This window comes from Oryza sativa, chromosome 7 (assembly GCF_034140825.1).
Source record: "Oryza sativa Japonica Group chromosome 7, ASM3414082v1".
Taxonomy (NCBI): domain Eukaryota; kingdom Viridiplantae; phylum Streptophyta; class Magnoliopsida; order Poales; family Poaceae; genus Oryza; species Oryza sativa.
The window spans coordinates 24,983,676-25,001,687 of NC_089041.1; the positions used below are offsets into that span (position 1 = coordinate 24,983,676).

At 43.1% G+C, this 18,012-nt stretch overlaps 5 protein-coding genes across 5 annotated transcripts; 3 read left to right on the top strand and 2 right to left on the bottom strand.

Annotated features, from left to right (window-relative positions):
• Nucleotides 1-578: 578 nt before the first annotated feature.
• LOC4343846 (mitochondrial import inner membrane translocase subunit TIM17-2) lies at nt 579-4,743 on the bottom strand. Its single transcript, NM_001422258.1, has 2 exons — nt 3,962-4,743; nt 579-1,218 (listed from the first exon to the last, which is right to left on the bottom strand). Exon 1 carries the CDS (start codon nt 4,639-4,641, stop codon nt 3,970-3,972), a length of 672 nt encoding a protein of 223 aa, NP_001409187.1. The 5' UTR covers nt 4,642-4,743; the 3' UTR covers nt 579-1,218; nt 3,962-3,969.
• Nucleotides 3,056-3,559, bottom strand: LOC107278397 (mitochondrial import inner membrane translocase subunit TIM17-2). Its single transcript, XM_015791447.3, has one exon. It carries the CDS (start codon nt 3,557-3,559, stop codon nt 3,056-3,058), a length of 504 nt encoding a protein of 167 aa, XP_015646933.2.
• Nucleotides 4,744-6,869: 2,126 nt separating the features above from the next.
• Nucleotides 6,870-7,909, top strand: LOC4343847 (uncharacterized). The gene is made up of 3 exons (XM_015790786.3): nt 6,870-6,997; nt 7,170-7,258; nt 7,534-7,909. The coding sequence occupies exons 1-3, from the start codon at nt 6,974-6,976 to the stop codon at nt 7,706-7,708; spliced, it is 288 nt and encodes a 95-aa protein (XP_015646272.3). The 5' UTR covers nt 6,870-6,973; the 3' UTR covers nt 7,709-7,909.
• Nucleotides 7,910-9,269: 1,360 nt separating this feature from the next.
• LOC4343848 (uncharacterized) lies at nt 9,270-10,261 on the top strand. Its single transcript, XM_015790736.3, has 2 exons — nt 9,270-9,424; nt 9,809-10,261. Exons 1-2 carry the CDS (start codon nt 9,401-9,403, stop codon nt 10,070-10,072), a joined length of 288 nt encoding a protein of 95 aa, XP_015646222.1. The 5' UTR covers nt 9,270-9,400; the 3' UTR covers nt 10,073-10,261.
• A 4,209-nt stretch (nt 10,262-14,470) lies between these two features.
• Nucleotides 14,471-17,720, top strand: LOC4343849 (UDP-arabinopyranose mutase 3-like). The gene is made up of 4 exons (NM_001422259.1): nt 14,471-14,856; nt 16,501-16,751; nt 16,840-17,008; nt 17,114-17,720. The coding sequence occupies exons 1-4, from the start codon at nt 14,521-14,523 to the stop codon at nt 17,456-17,458; spliced, it is 1,101 nt and encodes a 366-aa protein (NP_001409188.1). The 5' UTR covers nt 14,471-14,520; the 3' UTR covers nt 17,459-17,720.
• The last annotated feature ends 292 nt before the right edge of the window (nt 17,721-18,012 follow it).

Genomic DNA, 18,012 nt, shown 5'->3' on the forward strand with positions numbered 1-18,012 from the left:
TATCTCCATTTTCACGTAATTAACATGTCTTCTAAAAATTTTTGAAAGTTACACTGTAATTACATTATTTTTTTAGTTAAAATGTATAGCTAATACTACTATTGGATTGACATTTGTTCAGGTAATTCACAATTCCTCTTCGTAAACTGGAGACGTTCTGAGCTGTTGTTGTATGATAGCCTGATTTGGAACTTTAAAAAAAAAAACCACGTTCTTGTTTCATGCCGTCTCTCTAATAAATGACAGGCTCTGAGCTTGATTTCCCTGCTATAATACATGTCCATCAGTACCGTGCCGTGTTTCAGTTCTAAAAACCTACTGGGAAATTGGACTCACTGTATCAATTCTTGCCAGATTACAGGGTTAACTTCAGATAACCCTGCTTAGCATTGGTTGTTCAGCGTTTTAGAAAGCTTAATGTTGTTATGCGTCGTGTCATAGTAGTAGCACAACGTAACAAAGGAAATTCTAGAATCTCTTTTGTAGCCTGTTCATGCTGCATCGTCAACTTTGGGGCAGTCAAGCATTCGCTTGAACGGTACGACAGATGATCCGAGCAGAAAGATCACTAACAAATGTAAGCATCAACCAGTAGTTGCAATGTAAACATACCTGACTGCCTGTACAAAGCTGACGCTAAGCAGCCACCAGACACATACACTGGCTGCCCCGGGCAAGTTGTTGAACAAAAGCATCAGGTACACAGAAAAATATATTCATGTTCTGAACAAAAGCCTCAGGTACACTTGTATAGTCCACAAACAAGTTTGCAGTGCACACTTCTTGTTTTTGCACCTGCTGATCGAGAAGCGGATCAGTGGGAAGACAGGATGCATAACTTCCACATCCTAACTCAAAAGTGTCAAAACTTTATAAGCCAGCTTGAAGCATAAGTTGAGGCTTTTTAAGAGCCCAGTACACTGAATGACAAGAATGCTATAGGTTATTACTGCTACTGCTACATCATTTGCAAAGTTGCAAAACATACCATGGTAAATTAAAACGGATCACAGCCTCACATACATTATGACATTATTAATACATATAAGAGCCAGGGGCCAAGACCTTCCTCTGTGGGAGGTTTATAGCCCTAGAAACAAGTCGTGCGCACGCATGAGTTCGTCAAATAAGCATTCCATCTCGCTCTGATGTAGCTTTTTTTTCCAGACTACCCAAAATCTCTGCCTGAGCTTCAGTGCACTCAGCCATCCTGCGATTCTGTGGAGCAGACATAGTTCAGAACATGGCTCATGAACAGTGATTTGTGGATGATGCGTGACAGGTGCAACTACGAAATTGAAAGCATACAGGACTAACATATGCATGCATAATCACCGCAGCAAAAAAACAAAAGCGAAAATGTTAGCAAATAACCAAACAGCACAGAGATGAACCATGCGCCCAATCTTTTCTAACAGAGAATCTCAATAAAATTGAGAAAAAAAATCCCATACATCTTTTATGGCTATCAAGCGCAGTCAGAACTGGCCAAACTACTTCTGATTCTAGACTTTACAACTGGGATTGTTAACTCACCCATGCACATTTGACTTCACAAGTAATATAGATACACCCACTGAAAAGAACAGCATCAGTAAATATATAATCAATGAACAGTTATCCCATCATCCTATGATTGTCTCGGTGGCTGGTATAGTGGAAGAACATAAGATAAGTCATAGCTTTTAAGCACAGCAAACAGCTCAATTTTCAATTTCAGTATCTACCATTGACGGCTTGTCCTTACACCAGCTTTGCTATTTATGAAGTTGATGAACAGGGACCTAATGGATCAAGAAGAGCGAATACTTACTGAACTGAAATAACTAGGCCTAAATAACCAAAATTTCAGCCAAACCATGATTCATACTTTCACATCAATGTGACAATGGCTCCACTCCTGCTATGTTTGAATAGGATTACCAAGCTTAGACAGGAAGAAAGGTGACGCCAGCTTAGCACTTGTTGGTGCCTGGCAGAAAATATCACATCGAGAAGAACATGACAAAGGAAAAAAAAGAATAGAGAAGTAACAGCAGCCTTTAGCTCCATGAATGGGAACAAAAGAAGGCAGCAGGGGAAGAGCAGTGGAGGAGCTAATGAGGGACAGAGAAGCAACAGCAAGAGGGTGAGTTGCAGGGATGACAAAGATGGCGTTAGCGCTGTGGGAGGACAGGAGAACTGTCCTCCCTCTTGTAGGCTGTTTGGGCCTTGGAGGCTGCCTTCCCAGAATTTATTATTTCCCTTCTTTTCACCTTACCTCTCATCTTGCTCACTTGTGAGGTCGCATCCTCCTTACGTTGATTTTACTAGTAGATGGCTTAGCTTTGATTTTGCACACGTGTTCTAACATGCACCTTAAAGAAGTAAATCAGCCCAACTTCCAGATGGACATGTAAAATAAAACTCATCACAAATACAAATCAGCCCAACTTCCAGATGAACATGGGCCTGCAACACATGCTAACTTCAAGAAGTAAGACCTTCTACAACAAACTAATGCTTCAAGCAACTAAAATATCAATTGAATTACACAACAAAAGGTTCCTTTTCATGCATAGAAGTCTAGAACACATCCTTCTAGATTTCAGCAACTAACAGAATTTTGTAGAGCAGTAGAAGCAGAAAACAAACAATTGTGCTCGAGTGTAATAATAAGTCGTAACATAAACCTCCATTTATAACTATAGCTTCAAAACAACGGGGGCCATTAAATTCACTTGACCTCATGGTGCACCTAAGAACTTCGCTAAATATTAACAAAAAAGGGCCAGGACAAACATCACAGCGAATGCATCATTAAACAGTACATCCAACTAAGGACAAACAAGAAAAGGTGAAAGATGGACTCTTATAGTTCTTGTGTACATCACAAACAAACGTATAGCACAATTCCACATAGAAAATATGTTTTGCATCTACCTTACTGTGTCCTTATTTTCAAGATTGGGCAACAACCACCCGAAAGGCACTTAAAAAAGAGATATGCCTGAACAGAGGAGCATCAACAGTAGTAAAATAAAGCCCATCAGCTGAGAGATCCCCTTACAGGATTCTACTTGTACTCAAACGATGGTGGTGGTGTGCTAGGCACATCAAAAGTCTCTGGCATTTGTGGCTCCTTACAAGTCTCAGTCTTGTTGACTGGCATTGATCCAGCATCAGGTAATCTATTCATCATGATCCCAAAACTACTAACAAGGGCTAAGAGAACCGCGCCTTGCAGGGATGCACGAGCAACCGCACGTAAGCCCTGACGAGCAGCAAGAATGCCGCCGGTGGCCGCACCAGCAATGATGGAATTATAGGGGTCCTCCTTTTGACGCACAGAAACTAGGGCACAATCACAAGCTGAGAAGAGGCCACACCAAACAGCAAAGCCACCGGCAACACGTGGCGCATTCATCCGCACACCCTCCATGCCGCCAGCAAACCGTGCACCACTGGGCGAGTTGCGGAGACCCTTGACGAAGTGGAAGAAAGAACCTCCCACTGCACCCATGCCAAAAGACGCACCAATATCATCAAGGATGCGATCTGGGCATGGATCCCTTTCCATTGAAGGACGAGCCTGATGCATTGTAGTTAACCCGGATAGCTCCACCGGAGGAATCGATTGCTTGCTCGTCGACTCGTCGAGGACAAAGGAATCAATTGGAGAACGCGAGCGAACAACTCTCTAGGGCTCAAACCTACGCGCCGAAACACCAGAGAAGATATATAGCGCGACCAAATTGCTTCCTCGGATATAGGAAACTACTAACCTTCTTGCTGGACACGAGGTATAAATAAATAAATAAATAAATAAAAACAAATCAGAGACGGAACACGCGTATCCTTCCGCGGCACGAACACGAACTCCCTAAATCCGAGCCGAATCGAACAAAAATAAAGGAAACAAAACGCGAGGATATCGAATCGGATATGAATTGAAGATCGAAAACTTTCTTATGTCGCTCACCTTCTTCTTCACTTGTACTCGAAGGTTGGGATCGGAGTGCTCGGCGTGTCGAAGCTCTCCAACATCTCCGACTTGCCGCCGCTCGGGCTCGCCTTCTTCTCCTCCTCCTTCTTGCCGAACAGGCTCCCGAACCATCCACTCCCACCGCCGCTGGAGCTCGCGACCTCAGGTGGCGCCACGGGGACCTGCGGGATCCCGGGGATCCCGCCGCCGCCGCCCATGACGGCGGGGAGGTTGGGGTCATCGACGGGGAGCGGCGGGGGCGTGGCGAGGACGCGGTTGAGCATGAGGCCCGCGCCCTCGATGAGGGCGAGCAGCATCCCGCCCATGAGCGCGGAGCGGCCGGCGGCGCCGGGGCCCTGGCGCATGGAGAGGAAGCCGCCGGTGGCGGCGCCGGCGATGATGGAGTTCCAGGGGTCCTCCTTCTGGCGCATGAAGACCATGGTGCAGTCGAAGGCGGAGAAGAGGCCGCCCCACACCGCGAAGCTGCCGCCGACGCGGGGCGCGTTCATCCGCACCGCCTGCGCGCCGCCGACGAGGCGCTCGCCGTTGGGGGAGTTGTAGGTGCCCTTGAGGAAGTGGAAGAGGGAGCCCCCCACCGCGCCCATCCCGAACGCCCCGCCCACGTCGTCCAGGATCCGGTCCGGGCACGGCTCCCTCGACGTCTCCGGCGTCCCCATGGCAACTCCGGCTAGTCGGCGGCGGCGGCGGCGAAACCCTAGCTCGGGGAGGAGAAATGGGAGGAGGAGGGCTTCGTCAAAGCGAGCTTGGATTTCTCCTTCTCTCACTCTTCTCTCGTGTCTTTATTTATTCGGTGCGTGTCGGAGGCGGCTTCTCTCGCTGCGAGTGGGCCCCGATGATTGGTGGGGCCCACTGTCATAGACACGTTCCCGGTTCCCCGCGAGGTGGAGGCGGTGGTGCGGCCGAACGGTGGGAGATATTTTCGGCGGCCGGCGCGCGCGTGAGAGGCCTCTGGATGTAGGCCCAGGTACGGAATTCAGCCCAACTTCAGAGTTAGAGCGCTAATTTCAGCCCAAATAGAGAGCGAATAGCATCAGTTTCAGCCCAAGGTTGAGTGAGCGAGATTTGAGCCCACTAAGCTATGTAGGTGAAGCCCTACTGGATATCGATGTCTGAATCGTGCAAAGTGAAAACGGGAAATGCTGGATATCCATGATTCAATTAAAACTACTCAGATCTGAGTTGGAAGTGCCATGTGATCGATCATTACTTCACGGCATCACGGCGAGCTGGATGACCTGCCATATGACCAGCAAGCTTATCAAGTTATCATCCCATTTCAGAATGTTCCGACCTTGTTTAGTTCCTAATTTTTTTTCCCAAAAACATCTCATCGAATTTTTGAAGTATTACATATAGATAAAATGAAAAACTAATTGCACAGTTTGTATGGAAATCGCGAGACAAATCTTTTGAGCCTAATTAGTCCATAATTAGATATAAGTGCTACGGTAACCCGCATGTGCTAAAGACGGATTAATTAGGCTTAATAAAATCGTCTCGTGGTTTCCAAGTGAGTTATGAAATTATTTTTTTTTCATTCGTGTCCAAAAACCCCTTCCTACATCTGGTTAAACGTCTGATGTGACACTCAAAAATTTTCTTTTCGCTAACTAAACAAGGCCTCAAAACCGGAATTCACACCCACCCACAATCATCTCCTCCTAGAAACAATTCAGTCAGTCAGATTCACCGCGGTCAACTCATCACGTCAGTTAAAACCAGGCAAAATATCGCCTGCGACCTCGGGGTAATTTGGTGTAGCAAGTTATTAAGGGACACGTTATATTTGATATTATGCTTCAAGTACATGATTTAAACTCGACATAAATATGGGTAGCCTAAAATGAACTTATTCCTTTTAGGCGCGCGTGTGTTCATGCTCGCTGTTGGACTTGTAATCTGTCTGAACTCTGGATGCCCCCATGCTCAATTAATCAGCTCTGAGTTGGAAGTACTCTATCAGAGCATCACTGACATGCTTCTAAGATACCTTGCTGTATCATACTACCACCTCCATCTTTTTATATATGACAATGGATAGCCTAAATTTGAACTAGTCATCATATAAAAATAAACTGGAGGGAGTATTTGATAACCCTGCTATATGTAGGGCTCTTGTAGAGGAGATTTTGCATGCATGGGATTAACAGGGAACGACAGAGGAAAAAAAAACATTTTCTTTGATGAAGTATATATGTGGTCTAAAGTTTACAGCTTTTCTGGGCACATGTTCGTTGTTGTTATCGTCACGTATCGTCGTATCGATCCCATGTATGGACGACGGATCATTCCATCACGGCGAGCTGGACGATCGACCTGCCATATATCCATATGATCAGCAAGCTTATCAAGTTATCATTCCATTTCAGATTGTTCAAAACCGGAATTCACTCCCCCCACAGATTCAGAAATCAACCATCACAATCATCATCTCCTCCCAGAAACAATCAAATAATCAGAGTCAAGTCTCTGGAAAATTAAGGAACTCACAAGTTGCCTCCAAAGAATTACAGTTTTTCGACGATCCAAACGTCATCGCTACATCGTCTGAAACCTGAACCCAAACCACAACATGCAGAGGAGTACAAAAATGACGCAAATTGAACTCTCTTCTAACGGAAGCATCCTAGCTAGCTAAGCATGCACCTAGACACAGTGCAGCATGAAGAGGGTTGACCGGGTCGGGTTTGACTTGGGAAAAATTAAACTAGACTTTGACAGGGATATATGGATCAATGGAAGCTGCGAAAACAGCAGGCAGCTCATGGTTTCGAGCTCGAACGATTCGCAGAGAGCGAGCAGAGGCAAAAACTCTTGTCAGCCCACAGGAAAATTTGCTGCCATGCCGGCGTGCGTATATATATCGCATGCAAGCTGGTTTGCATGGCATTGTGCAGTGAACAAGAACAAGGACAAGAACAAGCTAGCCGGTCGAGATCAGTTTCAGTTTCAGGCTTAGCTAGCACAGCAACAGCAGCGTCGATCGATATGGGCCGTTGGTTGAAGCCAGATGTACGTGTGCCGATCGATGTGATATATATGTGATTCTTCTTGTTGATTGATTCGATCGATCGTAGATGGTGTATATGATACAGGATCAGTGAAAGTTTCAGGGTTGTTTTTTTTAGTTTGGAGGTAATTAATAATGTTTTTGTTGTTGTTTGTCTGGTTGATTTTGTTGCAGGTTTACCCGCTGATCGCCGCCATGACCTTCGTCACGGGGCTGTGCACCTTCCAGCTCACAAGGAACGTGTTCATGAACCCGGACGTCAGGTATATATCTCTCCACACTTCTTCCTCTGTTAAAAAGAAAAAACAAACCAACGAATTTAGATAAGTGTATGTTCAGATTCATCCGTAAAAAACATTGTTTAGACAGAAGTTGTTATTTCTTTTTAATTAATAATGAAAGTGAAACTTTCAACCTCGCTTTATATATGTTTTTTTTAAAAAAGAACTAACGGCTTTATTAGATATTAAAAACCGGAGAGAGCATATATTTGTATCGTAAGGCAGTAAAATAACTTGGAAATTAATATGATCTATAGGGTGAACAAGAACAACCGTAAAAGTGCGGTGCTGGAGAACGCGGAGGAGGGTGAGAAGTACCACCAGCACGCGTTCCGGCGATTCCTCGCCACGCAGCGGCCGGAGGTCTTCCCGGCGCTCAACCGCTTCTTCGCCGGCCCGGCGACGGTGGCGAGAAGTGATCGCCACGACTGATCAATCGACGACGACGAAGACGAAGACGATGATCTCGATCACCTACGTGTTGGCTAATCAATGTATCCACCAATTGTAAGAGTATGGTGTACGAGTACGTGTGTAGTAGTGTATGTGCGTGTGTATCTTATCTTCTTTTATGTAATCGGAAAGATAAAAAAATGGAAATGAGAAGTTAATGCGGGCGGGTGTTTACACGTAGTACTAGGGGTATTGGATGTTTGGGGCGTGTACTGTACATTTGGGCCAAAATGTGAGTCCAGATCACACACATTTTGGGCCGGATGAGATGGCTTTGGCACTGCACAATTGGGCCTTGGGTTAACGTTACGCCAGTGATGGCAGTTTCAGCCCAAATTAGTTCTCGCAAAATATTTTGAGCCCACTACACAATCTATTTGCAGGTGCAAGCCTATTGGAAATTTCTGAATAAAAAATATTCAGACGCGTGTTCATAATTTCACACTCGTTTGATGCCTCCATATGCTCAATTAAATTACTGGTGCACATGGCTGTCCACCTGGACAGGAGCAGCTCTGAGTTGGAAATGCCCTGTCACTCACTTACTCACATCTTGTATATATTTATCATAATCTATTTTATCGCCCTACGTGTCTAGCTACTGTGCATGAAATTTTACATGCATGCATGGGGTTAAAGCAGGCACGACAAAGGGGAAAAACATTTTCTTTAATTTGATGATAAATTATAGAGTCCCAGTTTATTTTTTTTCTCTTTAAAAGATAAACAACATGCACGTGTTCTCATCAGATGTAATTGTCACGTATGACGTATCGCTGGCGATGGAGCTGGGATGAGCTGCGGCACGATCAGCTAGCTTATCATTCCATATCAGAATGTTCAAAACCAGATTTTAGTCCCACAGATTCAGTAATCTTACCGTCTCGGTCCAGTTGATCGATCTCATCCATCCATGTATGAAAAGAACAAGAAATTAAGCAAGAATCAACAAAGTCAAGTCTCTGGGAATTAGTTACTCGATCTCTCTCTGTTTCATATTATAAACCGTTTAAATTTTTTCTAACCAAAGTACTTCGACTAAATTTATATGAAAAACTTAGCAGTATTTATGATACCAAATTAGTTTCATTAAAATTAACATTTAATATATTTTGATAATATGTTTGTTTTGTATTGCAAATATTGTTATATTTTTCTATGAATCTAATCAAATTTAAGAAAAAGATCGGACGACTTATAGCATGAAACGAAGCTATAAAACGAAGTGAGCTAATTACCGGTCTCGGACGATCGAAATTATTAACTTGCGTCCTCCATCCTCGTAGCCAGCGTTGACCGGGCCCGTGGCGGTCAGCAGCCGGGCGGATTGAAGAGAGGGAGAAGTGGGTTGACCTGTAAAACTAAGCTTTGACAACGACGCTGCGAGCTAGCAAAACAGCAGGCGGCTCATGGTTTTCGAGCTCCAAACAGCTCGAGCTTAGCTACACGGCGCAACTAATTGGAGAGGGAAAAGCACAGGGAATCCCGTGCCATTTCGGCGTGTGAGTATATATACCATGCGCAGGCAGATGTGCATGGCATTGTGCATCGAGTTCCAGCCCAGATTTCTTCAGTTTCAAGGCTTCGATCTATCGGATCATTCGTTGCAGTCCTAGCAAGAAACAAAAACAGCAGCAGCGTCAGGCAGACGAGGATCATCCATCGATCGACATGGGCCGTTGGGTGAAGCCAGATGTACGTATCAATTATTCGATGATATATACTCCCTCCATCTTTAAATGTTTGACGCCGTTAATTTTTTAAACATGTTTGATCGTTCGTCTTATTTAAAAAATTTAAGTAATCATTAATTTTTTTCTTATCATTTGTTTCATCGATAAATATACTTTTATGTGTACATATAGTTTTACATATTTTACAAAAGTTTTTGGATAAGATGGATGATCAAACATATTTAAAAAAATTAACGTTGTCAAATATTTAGAGACGAAGGGAGTAACTAATTACATACATTTCCTCTTGATTAACTATTCGATTTGTAGATAGACAGATGCAGCAGAATCAAAGGGTGTTAGTTTTAAAGTTTGATACGATGTTTTTTTTTTTTTGATGATGCAGGTATACCCGCTGATCGTGGCGATGTCTCTGGTGGGAGGGATGTGCGTGTTCCAGCTGACGAGGAACGTGTTCATGAACCCGGACGTGAGGGTGAACAAGAGCCACCGCCAGAGCGCCGTGCTGGAGAACGCCGACGAGGGGGAGAAGTATCACCACCACGCCTTCCGCCGATTCCTCGGCACGCAGCGCCCCGAGGTCTTCCCGGCGATCAACCGCTTCTTCGCCGGCCCGGCCACCGTCCCCAAGAGTGACCGTCAAAACTGATCCTCCAAATGCTTATTAGCCGCTATATAGTAATGTACTCCTATATTAATTATAGCCAAATGAGAGGCTGATTATAGTGCTATACACGGGTACTTTAATTACTGAGTTTTGTTACTGGATATGTGTCGCATACGTGCGAACTTAATCGTATCTGAATAAAATGAGATAAAAATGAAGAAATGGCACCTACTCCACTACTCCAATTTTGTATTTTGCGTTTTGCAAATTATCGTGGTGCTTTGGTGAAAATGGCATATCTCTTTCTTTCGTGGATGAGCAATCGGTTCAAAATAACAAGTGGTTAGTTTGTGTATGATATTCCGAAGCTTCCCTTGAAAGCTCAGATCAGCAGGCAATGTTTGTGAGCTGTGACAACTAACGAACGTAACCGTTTACCGGCATATTAATATTCTAGTTGTCCCAGTCTGTAAAGAATCGTACTGAATTGGTCACAGCTGGATGATGCTGATGGAGATCATCCTGCATAAGTGAAACTTGCGCTACCGTTTTGTTCTAGGGTTAATTAGATCCTTGCTATTACAAATATGTTATTTCAAATAAATATTATTATAATTTATTTATTCGCAACCGTGCCATTAAAATTTTACAAAATGAGGAAGAAGACTAGAAAAGGAGGTTGACGAAAAATATGATGACAGTAACACGGTTTCAAATTTATAAAATGACAGTGACACGGTTACGAATAGACGAATTGTAATAACAATTATCTGAAATAGCATATTTGTAATAGCATGGATTGAATTAACCCGTTATTTTACAAAAGTCTGCAAAAAAAATCCTTGAGGTTTATAGCTTGATTCAATATTTAGTTTTTTTTCTCAAGCTTAATTAGGCGACAACCTATTTTCATTTTATCGGCTAACCAATAGCTGGGAAATTCTCAAAAAAAAAAAAAGAAGAAGCTGGGAAACCTTCTCGGACCCAGGCCCAGGCAACCTGGACCATGGCCCGAGCCCTGGGATGCAAGGCCCATTAATGACTTTAATTTTCGCCGTGTGAACATATGTTGGGCCAAAACTTCAGCGGGGCTGGGCCTTGGCCTATTTTTGGGTCCAACGACTCTATGAAGTTTTTTTTAGAACACTCTATGAAGTATCTAAATTACAATTGGAGTCTGAACTTGCTTCATCCAGTCTACATTCTGAACTGTGCAAAATTCCAGGATCACAATTGGAGAGCCATTTCCGCTGTAAATTCGAAAGAAATAAATCAACTCGATTGCATTCCAACTGGGACAAAAACTATGTATGCAGATGCTCACCTACAACTGAAAACATGAACAAGCTTAAATCAGGCGTTGTCTGGTACAAATCTGGGCCTGAAAATCCACCTAGAGATGGCGTTGGTCGTAGCACTGTCGGATGATTTAGGGGCAGTTCAGTTTCGGAGAAGTGATGTAAAAATTCTCATCACCTGAGTACTGACGAGTGACGACGAGGTTCAGTCTGTTTGGTTGTTCAGTTTCAGATAAATGCTGATTTGCTGCCGCGACGACATAGCACTACGTGCTTGCAGCGTGAGGTGAGATCACTATATCAAGCTGGCTGTTCATTCTTGTGAAAACTGTGCAGCATTTGTGTACAATCACTGCCATTTCTCCATGATTTCAAGTAGGAGAGGACAGTCATCGTGCATTCGTCGTCAGAACCACAAACAGAAGCTTAGTCAGTACAATCACTGTTGCTATGTAAACTGAAGATTCTCAATTATGTAGCATTGTAGGTACTAGATCAGTAGATGATTGCCATTACTCCCGACAAGTCCTTGATGTAAGCTGTTACTAGGTCAGTATATACAGATCACCAAATCACAATGCTAATTTCCATTTCAACGTTTCTTCTACTTGAATTATTCATCATCTTACATCAAAAGGTAAAGCTTTTGTGTGTTCGTGAAAAGAAAATACTTTGTCGGTGTAAGTACAGTGCGGACTGCAAGAGGCAGAGCACCGGCGATCGATCACCGGCCGACGTGCGAGGCAGGCAAAGAGACGAGCATCTCGAGAGAATCACAATGTCGTGTGTCTCGTCAACTCATTATTGTATCTGTATAAACACTCAAAAGTCTCCTCTGTATACCTTGGATCTCTAAAAAGTTTCATTTTCATTCCTTGGGATGAAGAAATGGCAGCTATAACATATCCAGATTCATTGTATTAGGAGATGTCGCATCCTTATCTAGGTTGTGCTTTTTTTTGAGACAGAGGGAATATTCCACTACTTTCGTCAAAAAGGGTTAAATCCTGACTATGCATCTGGACAAACATTTATCTAGATTTATAGTCAAGATTTGCGGAGCCATCATTTGGCTTATTCGCGGAATAAGAGAAATGGCATATTTACAAACGAAAAGTAATTTGTGAATAAAATTTTATATACGTGTTCTTAGCGATATAAAAGCAAAGTCTGAAAAATAAACTTCGATAAAAAAACCTCAAAATCACCTCTAAATTTAAAATTGAAAATTCAAATTTTAGCTGATAAGTATAAGCATAAGCGAGAAAAGATGAAGCCCTTGATTTTTTTTTATGGACGGAAGAAGTAGTACTGAAAATGAAAGACGCTCATTGCTCACCCTGGATATAAACTAACTAAAATTACCGATTTGATCAGGTAAGTACTCTGTCAGCATTGATCTTTTTCTTTCTTTATTTTCAAAAAAGGCGATTAGTTGATGTACTAGTACTAATGCGTACGTTCTAGCAGCCATCATTTTCTGTTAGGCATTGATATGTTACCGGTTTTGTTTTCCTTGCAGCTCACATGGAGAGAGGAGACCATCCATATAAGCTGAAACGTACGTCCTTTCTTTCGTACGAGCGTGACAGATGATCACACCATCTACTCCTATATTGCAGGCATCAAAATTCACTAGCTTTAATTGAAACAAATTGTTTGCTTCAGTGCTTCACACTTTATGTTCTTTTTTTTTTAAAAAAAACTTTATTCTACTGTATATTATTTAGACCATTGATTTTAATTTTATTTTCAAAATATTCAATTCATCTTTACAATTAAGTAAATAATAGTATGGTGATGTGCGTGTAGCTGTAGCTAAGGTCCATGGCGTACGATGTGGAAAGGCGTATTTGCGTGTGTAATCTTCAAGTAATCGCGCGCAGCTCGTACTCAAAGACGTTTTTCTGACTGGTTTTGGTGTCTCTAGCACGCATTCTAGAGTGGCAAAAGGGCCGTTAGAACTTAGAACTTAGAACGACTGGCTGTCCGTCCAAGAGGGTAAACGAAATGATATAAAAATTGAAGGAAGAGTATATCACAAATTTGCAGCATTTTTTTCTTGGCTAACATTTGATCATGCGACCATATATCGTGGCTAACTTTTTAAGCCACGTAAAAGCAAGCAGTTGTCATTGCAATCTAACAAGTATAATGACTCTCAAAATAATAGCCTAGATGTATTGTATTTGTTTGTTTATAATAATAAAATAACCTCTTGATTTGAAACCGAAAAATATAATGATTGTAAAAACTAACTGCATAAAAACTGTTGTAACATAGTTTCCCGAGTGATCGGACTAATCAAACATATTTGATTGTCTGCGGTGATGAACAACGCAAAACGTACTTATGACCAATAACCTAGCAATTATGCTTATAATGAGAACAAACAAAATAAGTTGAAATGTTGAATCATACGTACGCAACAATGTTATTGACCAAAATGCACTTAATTGCCAAGTTCATGTACCGGTCTGCATATTTTTCAATTTGTTACACTAAATCACATCCACCTGCCAAGTTCCTACACTACGTATTAATTTACTCTTTTTGAAAACATGAAACAAATAATCTATTCCATTAATCCGATAAATAAATAAGTTGAAAAGAACATCGCCGTTACTAGGGATGAAAACGGACGGAAATTCCCGATCGACCGGGCGCCGTTTCCGTTTAAGGGGTACAGTTTCCGACTGTACCGTTTTTGGCTATTTTTAAATTTTGTTTTTTCTAATTTCTTTCTACATCGTATTAATGTCGATACTGAGTAGTTTAAATGATAGATATGGTCAATTACCGGCTGATCGAGCATCGTTTCCGAAGAGATTCTACCGATTTCGACCCTTTTTACCCGTAGCCGTTACCATATCTTCCCCTCTTGAGCCAACCATCCCAGATGTTGTTGGTAGGCACCATGTCCATGGCCATGCAAATCAGTCCATGCCCCAGTAGTAGTGATAATAAGTCAAGCAAAGCACCAACTCCAACAACGGACCACCCACACTCACACTCACACTCACACAGCTCCCTTCCCTTCCTGTACACGCAAAGCCCAACAAAAAAGAGGCCCACCACGGCCCATCCGGCCCACCCCCTCGTCTCCCTCCCTTTTATACCCGCCTCGTCTCGCCTCACTCCCCCCGACCTCCACCTCCACCTCCACCTCTACCTCCTCCTCCGCCACCGGCAATGGCTTCCTCCGACGCCGCGGCCGCGCAGGCGGCGACGCCGCTGCTGAAGGACGAGCTGGACATCGTGATCCCGACGATCCGCAACCTGGACTTCCTGGAGATGTGGAGGCCCTTCTTCCAGCCGTACCACCTCATCATCGTCCAGGACGGCGACCCCAAGAAGACGATCCGGGTGCCCGAGGGCTTCGACTACGAGCTCTACAACCGCGACGACATCAACCGGATCCTCGGCCCCAGGGCCTCCTGCATCTCCTTCAAGGACTCCGCCTGCCGCTGCTTCGGCTACATGGTCTCCAAGAAGAAGTACATCTACACCATCGACGACGACTGCTTCGTGAGCTTCTTTCCCCCTTCCACCCCTCGATTAACTTCGCCTCAGTGAGATCTGTCTCTGTTAAGGTTTGATCTGCTGGTTGATGGCCGCTGGATCTTGGGCGATCTTTCTCCACTGCCATGGCGTGATCTGTGTGCGGGGATTTTAGATCTTGGTTTGGTGGGGATCGGATCTGGATGTGTAGTTTTAGTGGGGGAAAGGCGAGATCTCTGGGCTGTTTCTTCGTCAGCAATCGGCATTGCCCCGTAGTTAGATTTTTGAGTTTAGCTTCAGTTTTGCGAGATTAGTAGTTCTTTTTGTTAGGACAGTTTAGTTTAGTAGTGATAAAAAAACCCTTTAATTTTTGCATTACATCATACTACTACTATTACTACTGCATAGTGCTGTGATGTGGGTAGGTTGAATGTGAATTTCACATGTTGCGGATGACTGATTGATCTGCCTAGTTGAAAAGGTAGTAACTCCTTAATCCTTGGAATCATGCATGTAGTCTGCCATTATCAGATCTGACAGTGTTTGCTTTGTCTTGGATTGAACGTTTGACTTGGCCCACTGCTTGGAAGCATCAAGCATTGGATCTAGCTACACTTGCTTGGTGGTCATGTATAGGTTGCGGTTGCGGTTGGAGGGGATGTGAGCTGGAATAGGTTATATGTATATCTGTGGTGCCCCACAGGTTTGTAGTATTCAGAAATTGTTAGTACGCGACAATGTGGCTCGGATATATCGTCCTGCCGCTGTGCTTTGTCGGTTGTGTTAATGCATATGTACGCTTATATTACTTTGTTTATGCTCGAGGCCGTTATCAGTAGTCTTTTCTTCAGAACATATCAATGTAGAAACAGTAGAGAAAGGGTCAAGTTAATGGTGTCTTTTGGACTGAATGGTATGTCCACTTTGGTTTGGGGTCATCTTGGCTTTGTTATTGGCTACACATCATTTTCCAGATTTGTATTTAATTATGATTGATTCCTTTATACAAAAACGTTAATCTGAAGTTAGACAGGACCAAACAATCCATCTAAATCACATGTGATGGACTATGACATCATTAAGCCTCGGTCACTAGTTATCAGTTAAGAGCCAGTGGAACACAAATTTTGTAGGAATTAACATAAAGGTACATGAAGGTTATCTCGACTGTATTCCTATTTTTGTTTTACTTCTACAAGGAAAAAAAATACTGTTGGATGTATTCAGCGGTTGTGTTGTAGCTTCTTCCCCCAAAGCAAATGCCATGTGTATTCACATGGGGCACATGAGCCACAAGGGTCCCACCTGCTTGTTAAATTATTTGATTTATATGTTTTATTAGGCTGGCTTATGGATGCATGGATGTACTGTAGAATCAACCTTAACTATATGAATGGTCCTCAGTTGTTTACAGCATAAGAATATAGTCATGTTCTCTTTCATGTCCTTTAGTTGCATTCTAGTATGATCTTCACAATAGTTTTCTTGATTAGCTTACAGTTGACTGAGTACTTCCACATGCCTTGCACTATAAAAGTTGAGCATTGGAGTGTGATGCCATTATTTTAGTCCTCTGTTTTGTTACTTTTGGGTAATGCTAATACTTCTCTGATTCCGCCCTATCATTTGTTTTTGGTTCATTGCTGACCTATTCCTCTTGCAAAATCTCAGGTTGCTAAAGACCCATCAGGAAAGGATATCAATGCACTTGAGCAGCACATCAAGAACCTTCTGAACCCTTCCACTCCATTTTTCTTCAACACTTTGTATGACCCGTACCGTGATGGCGCTGATTTTGTCCGTGGGTACCCCTTCAGCCTCCGTGAGGGTGCCCCGACTGCCGTTTCTCATGGGCTTTGGCTCAACATTCCAGACTATGATGCCCCTACCCAGCTTGTCAAGCCTCTTGAGAGGAACAGCAGGTATTGATGTTACATTTTTGGCATTTCTCATCCTTTATCGTTCTCTTCTTGCCAATCTGATGTTTTTGTTTATTGATGATGAAATCAGGTATGTGGATGCTGTTATGACAATCCCGAAGGGCACTTTATTCCCGATGTGTGGAATGAACCTTGCTTTTGACCGTGACCTCATCGGTCCTGCGATGTACTTTGGTCTTATGGGTGATGGCCAGCCTATTGGTCGTTACGACGATATGTGGGCAGGATGGTGCACCAAGGTTTGTTCTTTCTCCCCCTTCAGAAATAATTTGTGCATTGTGCAAGCTAACTATTGTTCACCACTCACCAATCACAATCCATGCTAATATCTGTCATAAAAACAGGTGATTACCGATCACTTGGGTTTGGGTGTTAAGACTGGCCTTCCCTACATCTGGCACAGCAAAGCGAGCAACCCCTTTGTGAACCTCAAGAAGGAATACAACGGCATATTCTGGCAGGAGGAGCTGATCCCCTTCTTCCAGTCTGCGTCCCTCCCGAAGGAGGCCGACACTGTCCAGAAGTGTTACCTTGAGCTGGCCAAGCAAGTGAGGGCGAAGCTCGGGAAGGTCGATGGCTACTTCAACAAGCTCGCCGACTCCATGGTCACATGGATTGAGGCCTGGGATCAGCTGAACCCACCAAAGGGAGCTGTTGCCACCGCAAACGGCACTGCCAAGAGCAAGTGAGAGGGCGGTAGTATAAAAACTTCGTTTGTTCATGTGAACTGCTTATACTGAAATACCGAAATACTTTTGGTTTTGTTAGTGCTGATTGAACTGAGATCGCTTCAGCGTTGTAACTTCAAATGTGTCACCTCCCTGGACAACCGTCCTGGCTGTTCTATGGTATTTACAATTTTTTTTTTCTTTTTGGTGTGATGAAACAGTTGTAATGTCAGGATCGAATCACCTTCAAATTAGAATAAAGATATTGGTTATGTTTACATATCGCATCATGTGTTTTGTTGGTGTTGTGCAGTTATGCTTCCTTTTTGTAGTGCCTTGATAAGACTTGCATTAAAAAAAAATTAAACCATCCCTGGATGCACCAATTTTATGTCAGTTTAAATTATCTGTTCCTAAATTTTGTCTCTCCAGTGCACAAGCAACCTGCTTGGAATTGATAATAATACGATAGTAATCATTTTATCAAAGAAATCATAGGATTTACACTTACACATACATGGCCCCATTGTAAAAAGAAGAAAGAACTGCCTTCACCTACGACTGCATTTCTGAAG

Coding starts and splice junctions, on each gene's coding strand:
- LOC4343848 (XM_015790736.3), top strand. CDS start 9,401: ATGGGCCGTTGGGTGAAGCCAGAT. Junction 9,425..9,808: donor GCCGTTGGGTGAAGCCAGAT/GTACGTATCAAT, acceptor TTGATGATGCAG/GTATACCCGCTGATCGTGGC.
- LOC107278397 (XM_015791447.3), bottom strand. CDS start 3,559: ATGGAAAGGGATCCATGCCCAGATCGCATCCTTGATGATATTGGTGCG.
- LOC4343847 (XM_015790786.3), top strand. CDS start 6,974: ATGGGCCGTTGGTTGAAGCCAGAT. Junction 6,998..7,169: donor GCCGTTGGTTGAAGCCAGAT/GTACGTGTGCCG, acceptor ATTTTGTTGCAG/GTTTACCCGCTGATCGCCGC. Junction 7,259..7,533: donor TTCATGAACCCGGACGTCAG/GTATATATCTCT, acceptor TATGATCTATAG/GGTGAACAAGAACAACCGTA.
- LOC4343846 (NM_001422258.1), bottom strand. CDS start 4,641: ATGGGGACGCCGGAGACGTCGAGGGAGCCGTGCCCGGACCGGATCCTG.
- LOC4343849 (NM_001422259.1), top strand. CDS start 14,521: ATGGCTTCCTCCGACGCCGCGGCCGCGCAGGCGGCGACGCCGCTGCTG. Junction 16,752..16,839: donor CCTCTTGAGAGGAACAGCAG/GTATTGATGTTA, acceptor TGATGAAATCAG/GTATGTGGATGCTGTTATGA. Junction 17,009..17,113: donor GGGCAGGATGGTGCACCAAG/GTTTGTTCTTTC, acceptor TCATAAAAACAG/GTGATTACCGATCACTTGGG.